This window comes from Mustela lutreola, chromosome 1 (assembly GCF_030435805.1).
Source record: "Mustela lutreola isolate mMusLut2 chromosome 1, mMusLut2.pri, whole genome shotgun sequence".
In the NCBI taxonomy this organism is placed as follows: domain Eukaryota; kingdom Metazoa; phylum Chordata; class Mammalia; order Carnivora; family Mustelidae; genus Mustela; species Mustela lutreola.
Genome location: NC_081290.1, coordinates 194521012 through 194533877, shown reverse-complemented (window position 1 = coordinate 194533877; position 12866 = coordinate 194521012). Strand labels below are relative to the sequence as shown.

The 12866-nt window shown below is 41.2% G+C and overlaps 1 protein-coding gene across 1 annotated transcript; it reads right to left on the bottom strand.

Moving 5' to 3' along the window:
* On the bottom strand, positions 1 to 936 carry LOC131820477 (olfactory receptor 10G7). Its single transcript, XM_059156117.1, has one exon. It carries the CDS (start codon positions 934 to 936, stop codon positions 1 to 3), a length of 936 nt encoding a protein of 311 aa, XP_059012100.1.
* Between the last annotated feature and the right edge of the window lie 11930 nt (positions 937 to 12866).

Sequence of the window (12866 nt, the reverse complement as noted above, 5' to 3'; positions counted from 1 at the left end):
TTATTTATGCTGAGTGAATACTGACTTACTTCTCACCTTGAGCAACGCTTTCTTCACTTCCTTGTTCCTCAGAGTGTACACCACAGGGTTTAGAAGGGGTGTCAGCACCGTGTAGAAAACTGCCACAACCCCATCCACAGCATCCCGGGAGCCTGGCCTCAGGTAAATGAAAAGACCAGGGCCAAAGAAACAAAGGACCACAATGCAGTGGGAGACACAGGTCTGAAAGGCTCTGTGTCTCCCCTCTGAGGTGCGGATCTTCAGGATGGACCAGACGATGGACACATAGGACAGCACTATCAGGAGAAAGCAGCCCAAGGCCACGACCCCAATGTTGACAAAGATCACCATCTCATTGACAGAGGTGTCTGCACAGGCCAGCTTGAGGATGGGAGGGGCATCACAGAAGTAATGCTGGATCTGGCTGGGCCCACAGTAGGGCAGACGGAATGTCAGTGTGGTCTGGACAGCAGAGTGCAGAGCGCCACTGAGCCACGTGCTGGTGGCCAGGAGGGCACATGTCCTCCCACTCATCATGCTGGCATACCTGAGTGGGTGACTGATGGCCAGGTAGCGGTCATAGGACATGACTGTGTAGAGGAAACACTCGGTGCTCCCCAGGAAGTGGAAGGAGTAGAGCTGGGCCACACAGCTGGGAAAGGAGATGGCCCTGCCTCCTGGTGATGCCAAGGCCATCAGCATTTTGGGCACAGTGACGGTAGAGAACCACATGTCAATGAAGGACAGGTTGGCCAGGAAGTAGTACATTGGGGTGTGGAGGTGGGAATCCACCTTGATCACCAGCAGGATGAGGAGGTTCCCCACCACAGTGAGTACATAAATCACCAAGAAGATTCCCCAGAGGGGCATGTCCATTGCTGGAGCATGGGGAAGGCCCATGAGGAAGAACATTGTGACGAGGCTCACATTTGTCATTTTCCACGCCTTTTGTGTCTCTCCCTATGGGAATAGAGAGAGCACCTAGCATTTAATTGAAAACCGAAAACCCATTTTCATGTGTCATCTTCATCATCCCATGGTAGATAATTCTAGAGTCAAACTCAACTTTGCTTGTTACAAAAATTATTTGGTAAAGATGATAGAATGATTTCAACATAACCCCCCCACCCCGCCCTCATAGGTAAGCAAAAGCACTTGCACACAAACTGAGGCACACACAGATCTATGCAGTAGAAAGTCATAGAAATCCATTGTATTAATCTATAGTTATATATCATAAACGACCACAAACTTAGCAGCACAAAGGAAATGCAAATTTCCTTTCTTACAGTGCTTGAGTCAGGTGAGCTGGGTGTTCTGCTCAAGGTTAAAATCAAGATGTCAGCTAAGTCTGGAATTTCATCTGAGGCATGGGTTTCTCTGTGAAGCCAATGGAGATTGTTGGCAGAATTCAGTTCCTTGCAGTTTTAGGGCTGAGGTATCTGTATTTCTTGCTGGCTGTTAATAGGGATCCTCAGTCCCAGTTTTAAAGCCCACCCACAAGTCCTAACTACCCTAACCAAGCTCTGTGTTGCCAGCTTGATGTCCCATCTAACACAGCAACTTACTTCTATAAAGCCAGTAGGAGAACCTCTCCCAGTTTGCTGTGATAAAGTGTGATGTAACAGAACACATCATGAGTGATAACCCATTAAAGTCACAAGTCTCACCCATACTCAAGAGGAGGCCACATAGCAGGGAGACGGGGAGTGAACACCATGGGGCAACAATGGAGGGAAGGGGGTTTTGGAATTTTATTTTGTCTCCAGAGTTCATGTGGTAACTTAATGAGTTCAGAATTTTATTGTTGATAGCAATGCATACTTCAAAGGTCTACACTACAGCTGAATAATTGTGAGGGAGTTGTCATATATAACTTGAGGCCAGTAATACGAGTTGAAATGTTACAAGTATTAAATAAGATAATAGATGTGATCCTTAATAAAGTATTGGCACTTGGGAGCTGCTCAAAAAATAATAATGAATCATACAAAATGGCTGCCTTGTGATACAGAACTTCCTGCCTAACTAAATATATATTTATCTATCTATCCCCCAAACTATCTATAGAGAGGGGGGAATGAGAGGAAGAATAAATTCTCTTTGTGCTGTGAGACTTCTCAATTTCCAAGCTAGACCTTTGAGGAAGGTCTCATCCCCAGTATTAGTGTCTCATTACAACCACCACCTGCTTAGAAAAGGATTTCCCTCAGCAGAGGTTGGGAAACTCAACTCCATGACATGATCCCCATGCTCTTCCATCTGATTCAGAAAATACCAAGCCCTGTACACTGCGGTTCCATACTTTTACACTAGGCTATCCTTTATTAGGCCCTAAGAACATAAACTTAATATGTGTTCTCCCAAATCAATCCATTGATAGTTTTTTAACATATATCCTTCCATCTTAAATAGCTAGATATTTTCCATTTCGCGTTGTTAGAGATGATATCCTTTCCTCTATCTTCTACTTCTCATACTCATAAATTCAGGCAACATCTTTTTTTTTTTTTTCAGTTGTTCTTGTAACTGTGTTTTCTAACTACAGAAAGTGAAGGTGGACACAGTTTCTTGACTGATGGGGAATTAGGATCCTAAGGGCAGGGTTTTGAAAACTCCTATTTACCATAAGGCAACATCTTTAAAAGAGAAAATATCTCCATCAAGGATATGGCTCTTATTTAAGACCTACTACCTGAGATAGGAAGAATAGAGCCAACACCAGAGGAAAGGATGTTGCCAGCTTGATGTCAAGAAAAGTTGGGATTCTACACAATGAAAATTGAGACAGAGTTGATATTTTTAAAATTTAACCAAATTCATGTTCAGTTCATGATCATTATTAATTAATTCTTTGAGGAAAACTGTGAAACTGACTCCACAATATGAGAGAAGCCCAGATTACTGATCCCAGCAAAGCTTAAACAAAATGTATCCTGTGTCTAGACAATGTGGCTTAAGCTACATCTAAGCTGTAATTTTCATGGATGGAGAGTGGCTTCCAGGTAGGGGATGAATAAACCACAGGAATGAAGGCCTAGCATAGGAAATACAGTTCATGGTATTGTATAATGACAGATGGTAGCTGCGCCTATGGTGAGCAGAGCATAAACTACAGAGAAAGTCGATCACTACGTTGTATACCCGAAAACAGTGTGATGTTGTGTGTCAAATATACAAGCACCCACAAAAAATGTTAATCTATATTTTTCCAATAGGCGAATAAATAACAGAGACAAAATTGTCATAATCACCTATATGGATATCAGAATTCAAGAACTGGTACAAATGTATCTGAAGTTTCTACTTTACCAGTGGATCCCATACCCAGGGTATCTCCATATTCACATTAGATGAAATATGAACCTTTTCATCAGGTGAACTTTTTCATCAGGTGAATTACAGAGTAGCCTGAGATTTAAGGCAGGACTATTGATTAGCAATGTTTCATTTGTTTGTCCATGCTGCAACAATTTTGTCCTTATTAGTAGGCTTTTAATTAATAAGTGTGTGTGTGCATGTGTGTGTGTGTGCATGTGTGTGCGTGCATGTGTGTGTGTGTGTGTGTGTGTGTAAAGAAAGAGAGAAACAGGCAGACAACAGAGATGGGATACAGAGTCATAGACAGTGTCAACGTGAGACTTGATAACCCAGTGTAGAAAGATGTCTAACAATGCCCAAGCATCTTATCTCTCAGGGAAAGTTCAAGAGGGGAAGAAGAGAAACTAAGAGAAATCTACCATTTTAAAAACTCACCTTACAGTATGTGATTCATTTCCATATAAAACTCATCTGTTTTTTTTCTTCCAATTTTTTCTATCATTTTTGAGGCTGTACTCAAAGAACAGACATACCTGTGATTCTTTGATGAAAGTGGCTCATTTCTATTCAAGGACCAAACAAGTTGAAGTTCAGGGAATGGAAACTAGCATGGCTAGATGGGTAGGGAATTAACTTATTTTGGTGACCCAGGGGAAGGATTCCTCTTGGGTTTCCAGGTTCCCTTGATGAGCAGAAAAACACGAGCAAGAGACTAATGAAAGGTTTTTAATAATCATGCATAGATGTCCCACTGTGTTTGCTTTTTTGAACCCTCCCGAGAACAGTTCATGTCTTTCTGAAACTTGTATTTATACCTAAGAGGAAGGAAGGAGGACACAGTTACCTTTTCTCTCAACAGTGCTGACTCTCAACTTAAACTTGACCAGAATCCATAAATGGTCTCTACCTGTCCCCACTCTCCATCTCAGTGCAACTCTCTCTTCCACCATCTTTTTAAGCTATGTTTAAAACATGAAAGTTTCTAACCTTTTTTGGTTGTTTAGAGCTTTAGAGTAGTTTTTCTTAAGGAAATACCTAAGGATACCTATTTCCCTGTTGCACATGTAATAGATTGCATTGCTGTTATAACTTTTATGGTCTTATAAGCCTGTGTAACACTTGACATATTAAAGTGGACCTTAAGGGCACCTGGGTGGCTCAATGGGTTAAAGCCTCTGCCTTCGGCTCAGGTCATGATCCCAGAGTCCTGGGATCAAACCCCGCATCGGTCTCTCTGCTCAGCGGGGAGCCTGCTTCACCCCCGCCCCCGCCTGCCTCTCTGCCTACTTGTGATCTCTGTCAAATAAATAAATAAAATTTTTTTTTTAAAAATAAGTGAATCTTAGTTTATAAATAAGCTTTTCATGCACTATATTGATTTCTTTGTTTTAAGGTAATAGTCTTTTTCTTATTGGTTTGTCAGAACTATTAAAATTAAGGTAACTAACTCAAGTTATTAATATCAACATATCTTGCTGGCTTGGATGAAGGAGAACATTTCCTCCCCCATAGTGTTGGTACAAATCTGTATAGTTACAGAGCCTTCTTTAGGAAAGCAATACAACATTAGTTAGTGAATTTAAGATCGTGTGTGCTCTTAATTCCAGTAATTCCACTCCAGGAATCTATTCTTGATTATTAAAGCACAAGGATATGGTGTCTTCATTCAAACATGTGTGTTGATACATGGTTTCTAGTGGAAAAACAACTGAAAACCAAGTAGAAAACCCTAGAAAGAATAAATCATGGTGTTGTTACATCATGAAATCTTAAGCAGCTACTAAAAGACTGAGTTACACCCATTCCAATTAACTCTGGGTGGCTTTCATGGGTTATTTTCAATGGGGGAGGGAACATGATGCCTAGAAGTGTGATTAACGTTGTCTCATTTGCTTAAAGCAAATAATCACAAACCATATATTACAAAGATATAGAGAAAGGGATAAAAGGATATGAATGAGATTATTAATCTGGAGTTGAGAATGGCGGTGTGAAAAACAGACAAAATATTTTCAAAAGATGAAAATACTAATGTAGCATATGAGATGTAATCTAATTACTTTAAAATCTTGTTTGTTATTTTATACACAAAAGCCAGAAATAAAGGAATTGAATCTTGATCTACTGACCTGTATAGAGATGCTGATATTATATAGTTTAAGTAAAAAAGGAAGCTAAACAAAACTTTATATTTCAGTTGAAACACATTTCCCCCATATACTCTCTCTCTCTCACACACACACACACACTCACATACTCTCTCTCTCTCTCTCTCTGTCGTAGGAAACCCCTAGAAAAACCAATGAATCAAAGTTGGAGGAGGAACAGGAAATAGGAATAGGCAGAATTATTGCAAAATCGTGCCTAATAAATATGTGACGACGGCCCACTGATGTTTCATGGAGGGCTCCAGTCCATAGCAGCTTACCGTCACCCCAGGCATGAACCCTTACCACCCTGCAGGATGCTGTCACCCTACCTTTCCTATCTCTGTGTTGTTAACCCTGTCATGGCCATCCTCTGAATCATCCTCTCTAGCATGTGCCTTTTACTGCCCTTGCTTCTGACCCAAAGTCTAAGTTGACATATCCATTGCTCAAGTCTAGATCCCATGTCTGTGTCCCTTTTTGCTGGAGGGAATGGGAAAGCATCTGGTATTGCTGTTTCTATGGCAAAATGCAGCCCCAATTACAGGAAGAGGATTTCAATGATACACAGCCAAACTGGGAACAAATAAGTATGCCAGTAAAGATCCATGGCTGTGCACTGCAATGACTGCACACCATCTGTATACATCCTTCCCTGCCTACTTACACACACACGATGTCAGCACCAACTACAGCATGACTGTAGTCCTCACGTCGCTCCCTTCACACATGGAGCCGTTCTGAGATATCACCATTTATTCCACCCAGATCCAACTCTATCATTGGTTCTGAGGCATCGTGTGCCCTATGGACAAAACAGTAAAATTACCATGAACACATCCTAGATATAATAATGGACCGGGCAGAGGAAAATAAAACATGGAAATACACACATACCAAACCAATGTAGAAATACATGTCGAAGGTACAAGACTTATTTTGCAACTGGTTATGAGGGAATAGCTAACATTAAGGACTTGTCTTCTTCCACACATTGTCTCATCAGGTCGCTCAGCATGTCAGTGTCGTCAATGAGATGAATCACACCATTGTTTCTGCAAGACACCACCATGGGGTTTTCTTTGTTTTTTTGTTTTTTTTAAGGATTTTATTTATTTATTTGACAGACAGAGATCACAAGTAGGCAGAGAGGCAGGCAGAGAGAGAGAGAGGGAGAAGCAGGTTCCCTGCTGAGCAGAGAGCCCGATGCGGGGCTCGATCCCAGGACCCTGAGATCATGACCTGAGCCGAGGCAGAGGCTTAATCCACTGAGCCACCAGGCGCCCAAGACACCACCATGTTTTGATCTTGCAATATATTGCTTCAGTCATTTATGATTCATTTTTACATACAGATATAGTCATATGCAGGGGCTTCTCATGGAATTACCTAGATTCACTGTCTGGGTAAGGAAGAGATTGGAGTAGAAAAATTACTGCCTTTTGTTTTAGTGCAAATAAATTTTCAGCAGGGGGATAAAAGCCAATAATTCTAGAATTTTATGTTTTATTACAGGCCAGATATTTTTCATCATGTAGTGGGTCAAGAAAATGAAACCTTGAAGAGCCCCCCCATGTGGAAATTGACACGCCAGGGGGAGTCGTGTCCTTCGTCCTATGTCAGTCTATCACAAGATCCTTGGAATTACTTATTTGGTACTTCAGGAGTAAAATGAAATAAAAGAAACTTGAGCACAGTGCAAGCTGACATTGCTAAGCATTATCAAATTGGACTAGATTTTGTGAACTAGCCTAACTCCCCACAAGGCAAATAGATGACCAGAAATGTCACTGAGGTGGCAGTTTGTTTCTGTAGGCTCGACTCCCACAATGCCGTTCACATATGAATGTGAACATATTCACAGGGCATCTGGGCTATGTTCTATTTCCTACATACCAGCTCCTATTAGCATGATGTCACCGGTATAGTTACCCAGCATAATACCCTGTGGGCTCGTGAGTGAACAAAGTCACTACAGTGAAACTGTTACATAAAAAGCATGATCCAAAACTATACCTGTCACGTATGTGATTAAAAAAAAAAAAAAAAAAGCTTTCAGTAAATCCATACGATGTGTAGGGAAGGATTTCTCTTTAAAAGACACAAAATGAATCAAGTAGAAATTCTCAATTTTGATGTGGCCGAATTATCAAAAGACATTATATTTTTTTTTTTATTTTTTATATACATATATTTTTATCCCCAGGTCTGTGAATCACCAGGTTTACACACTTCACAGCACTCACCAAATCACATACCCTCCCCAATGTCCATAATCCCACCCCCTTCTCCCCAACCCCCTCCCCCCGGCAACCCTCAGTTTGTTTTGTGAGATTAAGAGTCACTTATGGTTTGTCTCCCTCCCAATCCCATCTTGTTTCATTTATTCAAAAGACATTATAAAAACAGAACAGCTAAGTTCCACATTGAGTATATTTACTACACATAAACTAAGTGGGAGACAAAATGTAGCAGTAGTTGTATTATAGATAAATGTATATAAATCAAGAGGTAAAAAAAACAAATAAATGTAATAAGAAAAAGCATATAGACTTTTCAGAGAAATGGAATATAAGAAAGGTAGGGAAACCAAAGAAACATGCTCAACCTCCTTAGTAATCACAGAAGTGCATATTTAAACTATGATAATATATAAATGTATGTTATCAATAGTAGAATTTTTTTAAATGTGTCATCTGTGTATATACCAAGTACTAGTAAAAAAGCGGATCCCGTGACCTCTCTTACCCTCTAGTTAATGTGAATATTGGTGTGAATATGAGATCTCCAACACAGGTATAGATCTGTCACTGTGTGGTTCAGCAGACTCTCTCCAAGGACCAACATAGATTTTGTACATGTGTGTTTTCTACCATGTGTAAACATATCCTTAGCGGCTCTGCTTACACCTAGCCAAAAAAATGTTCAAAATTTAAGGGTTGTCTGGAAAGAGAATATTGTGAAAGGAAAGAGAGATGAAAAACAAGCTTTATTCATAAAAGAGAAACATAGAGGTTTAAAAAAAAAGATGAATAAACCACGGCCATAAAAATCAGGGAGTCTCTTTATATGGAACCAGAAAAGACCTCGAATAGCCAAAGGGATATTGAAAAAGAAAGCCAAAGTTGGTGGCATCACAATTCCGGACTTCAAGCTCTATTACAAAGCTGTCATCATCAAGACAGCATGGTACTGGCACAAAAACAGACACATAGATCAATGGAACAGAATAGAGAGCCCAGAAATAGACCCTCAACTCAATGGTCAACTCATCTTCGACAAAGCAGGAAAGAATGTCCAATAGAAAAAAGACAGCCTCTTCAATAAATGGTGCTGGGAAAATTGGACAGCCACATGCAGAAAAATGAAATTGGACCATTTCCTTACACCACACACAAAAATAGACTCAAAATGGATGAAGGACCTCAATGTGCAAAAGGAATCCATCAAAATCCTTGAGAACACAGGCAGCAACCTCTTCGACCTCAGCCGCAGCAACATCTTCCTAGGAACATTGCCAAAGGCAAGGGAAGCAAGGGCAAAAATGAACTATTAGAATTTCATCAAGATCAAAAGCTTTTGCCCAGCAAAGGAAACAGTTAACAAAATCAAAAGACAACTGACAGAATGGGAGAAGATATTTGCAAACGACATATCAGATAAAGGACTAGTGTCCAGAATCTATAAAGAACTTAGCAAACTCAACACCCAAAGAACAAATAATCCAATCAAGAAATGGGCAGAGGACATGAACAGACATTTCTGCAAAGAAGACATCCAGATGGCGAACAGACACATGAAAAAGTGCTCCATATCACTCGGCATCAGGGAAATACAAATCAAAACCAGAATGAGATATCACCTCACACCAGTCAGAAAGGCTAAAATCAACAAGTCAGGAAATGACAGATGCTGGCAAGGATGGGGAGAAAGGGGAACCCTCCTACACTGTTGGTGGGAATGCAAGCTGGTGCAGCCACTCTGGAAAACAGCATGGAGGCTCCTCAAAATGTTGAAAATAGAACTGCCCTATGACCCAGCAATTGCACTATTGGGTATTTACCCTAAAGATACAAACATAGTGATCCAAAGGGGCACGTGCACCCGAATGTTTATAGCAGCAATGTCCACAATACCCAAACTATGGAAAGAACCTAGATGTCCATCAACAGATGAATGGATCAAGAAGATGTGGTATATATACACAATGGAATACTATGCAGCCATCAAAAGAAATGAAATCTTGCCATTTGCGACAACATGGATGGAACTAGAGCGTATCATGCTTAGCGAAATAAGTCAAGCAGAGAAAGACAACTAAAATATGATCTCCCTGATATGAGGAAGTGGTAATGCAACATGGGGGCTTAAGTGGGTAGAAGAAGAATCAATGAAACAAGATGGAATTGGGAGGGAGACAAACCATAAGTGACTCTTAATCTCACAAAACAAACTGAGGGTTGCTGGGGGGAGGGGGATTGGGAGAAGGGTGGGATTATGGACATTGGGGAGGGTATGTGCATGGTGAGTGCTGTGAAGTGTGTAAACCTGGTGATTCACAGACCTGTAACCCTGGGGATAAAAAGATATGTTTATAAAAAATTAAAAATTTTTAAAAAAATCAGGGAGTCTCAAAAACATACCTTTTAGGTAAGAATACTGCTATATGATTCCATTTATATGAAATTCAAAATACGAAAGAACACATATTTGGTGAGCTGTCAAAAGAAAATCGAGGGAAGGAGTAACAAATTTCAGGATAGTTATTACCTCTCATGGGGAGAGCAGAGGACGTCATGGAAGAAAAGGACAAAGATGCTTCATGGTTCTTATAACATTTTATTCTGATATTGGATGATGGTTATGCACATTTTTATTAGCATTTTTATATGTGTATTATGTATGCATTATATATACATCTAATTTGTAAAACTTTCACAATACATAGGTGTACTTTAAAACTTTCATACGTTGGGGGTGCCCGGGTGGCTCAGTTGGTTAAGCAGCTGCCTTCAGCTCAGGCCCGGATTCCCTGGTCCCGGGATAGGCCCCCCATCCGGATCTGTACTCGGCAGAGAGCCTGCTTCTCCCTCTCCCTCTGCCTGCTACTCTGTCTACTTGTGCTCTTTCTCTAACTGCCTCAAATAAATAAATAAAATCTTAAAAAAAAAAAAAAAAACTTCTGTATATTGAAAGTTTTGATGTACTCCTACATATTTGGAAACTGTTTCAAATTAGATGTCTCTCTGAGTTGGAGGTGCAGCAGTGCCGAAGGCTGTGCCAGTACAATCTAGCAGGACCACGTCTAGATCTGGAGCTGTGAGATAGTCAGGACTTCATTACTACAGATTCCAACTCTCTCTTGTTCGCACTTGTCCTACGGGACTTAAGTGGGGATGACCTAGAGATTTCCATCCTGAATCTTTGAATCTTTGATAATAGTCTCAATCTCTGTGAGCCTCTCCAAAGACACAAAAGATTTGATGACTACTTTGTTGGAAGTGAAGAGCCCCAGGACTTCCATGTGCCCCTCTCTATCAAAACACTCCCTACTTACTCCACAGGCAATGTGCGGGTTCTCTCAATTGCTGAAAACACCAATTGCAACTCCCCGCTGGTGAGCTAGGAAATACTGCAAGGTAATTTTCTGGTCTATAGTTAGCCCAGCTCCATTCGGCTCCTCTATTCTCATAGATGGGGGGTTCCTTATCATCTATCTACACCGATTTGTAGGAGATTGTTTCCACTACCTACACAGTATCATCTTTCTTCTTTGAACTTAATCTCTTTAGAACTGTTCTGTTTAAGTGTGAAATGCGGTGGTGGGGGGGGGGGGGTAGCTCTGGATTATTCCTCCAGAGGGCCTTCCAGCTCTAGTGTGTTTGACTTTAAAAGAATTGCCAAAATTGCATGCTCCATCTAGCTCAGACTCTATTTCTCTTTTTTTTTTCTTAAGATTTTATTTATTTATTTGAGAGAGAGAGAGCGAGAAGGGGAGAGAGAGCACAGAAGAGCAGAGAAGTCAAGAGAGAGGAGCAGGCCCTCCGCTGAGCAGGGAGCCTGATGCAGGACTCCATTCTGGGACTCCAGGATCATGACCTGAGCCTAAGGCAGTTGCTTAACCAGCTGAGCCACCCAGGCACCCCTAGCTCAGTCTCTTACTTGCCTATTGGAAGATAAGACATTTCTGTCTGAAACAGTGTTGCCAGTCCTAGGAATTTACTCTTTCAAGCTGAGTGAAATTCAAAGGGCACTTTTAGGTAATTAACATATGGCATTCATGTAACATTTTTGGCTTTAAAGTGCTTTCAAATTCCATCTCCACATCCTTATGGGATAAACAAATAAGGCAACTTTATCTCCTATTTACAAGAGAGAGAAACAGGAGAAGTGGTCCTTCCTATCAGTTGATCAGGTAGGTGTATGCTCTCAGCAGGATCCTGTGCTTCAGGGACACTACCAGCAACAAAGCAAACTTCCTGGAAAAGCCCTAGCTCCCATTTTGCTGTTAACAAATCCTCAGTGTGCCTTATTTTCATGCAAGTTAATTGCCCCTGAAGGGGGAAGCAGAAGTGACATCAGCCCCTATGGAGACTAGAGGAAGGAAGAAGCTGCTTTCCAGAAAGAGACTCCAGAGCTCAAAGCCCACAGACATCTCGGCCAACCCTTTGAACAAGGCTACAAAGAGGACATATGTGCCCAGAGAAGTGTACAAAAAGAACACAGTGACAAAATCAAGCTGGGGCGTATCAGAGAGCCCAGGGCACTTGCCCAGCTCAAAAAGGGGCTTCCCCAAGAAACTGCAGAGAGCAAGGAGCTGAAGCAAGCAGAAGGCTATGGCGCTATGGCTGAGTCAAAGGCAGGTAGAGACCATGAGCAGAGAAGATTCCAGAAGGCAGGCAGAGGTGGAGTGATGGAAACTCTTCTGAGATACATACTTATTTAGAAGGCTGTGAGAGGTTGGGAACAGAGAGCTCAGCCAAGATCTCCTAACAGCCTGGGCTTGACAAATACATGGTGAGGAGGGCAGGACCTTTATGCTCTGCTCACCAAAGACCTCTCAGAGTTTTCTGACCCAGATGAGTTTCAGCCTCTAGCTTAAGCCTCGTTCAGCTCATCCAGGGTTTGGAACGGCCAGAGAATGCTAGTGTTTGGGTACTAATGTCCCTTTCCCCAGGACTGCATGTGGAGCCTGCTTCTTTTCCCATCACACAGATGAGTCTATCGTAAGTTGATAATATCATGTGATCCTGACTAAATTGTACACATCATGTAACTGGAGAAGTTTTAGTTTCTAATGGGGAAAGGAGGGTACTTTTTGGATTTCCCAGGGGAGAAATTATTATTTCTATGCAGAGAGAAGAAATTATAAAAATGAATGAAGACTGAGATGGCAGG

Excerpts from the sequence above, each read along its gene's own strand:
- LOC131820477 (XM_059156117.1), bottom strand. The coding sequence starts at position 936 with ATGACAAATGTGAGCCTCGTCACAATGTTCTTCCTCATGGGCCTTCCC.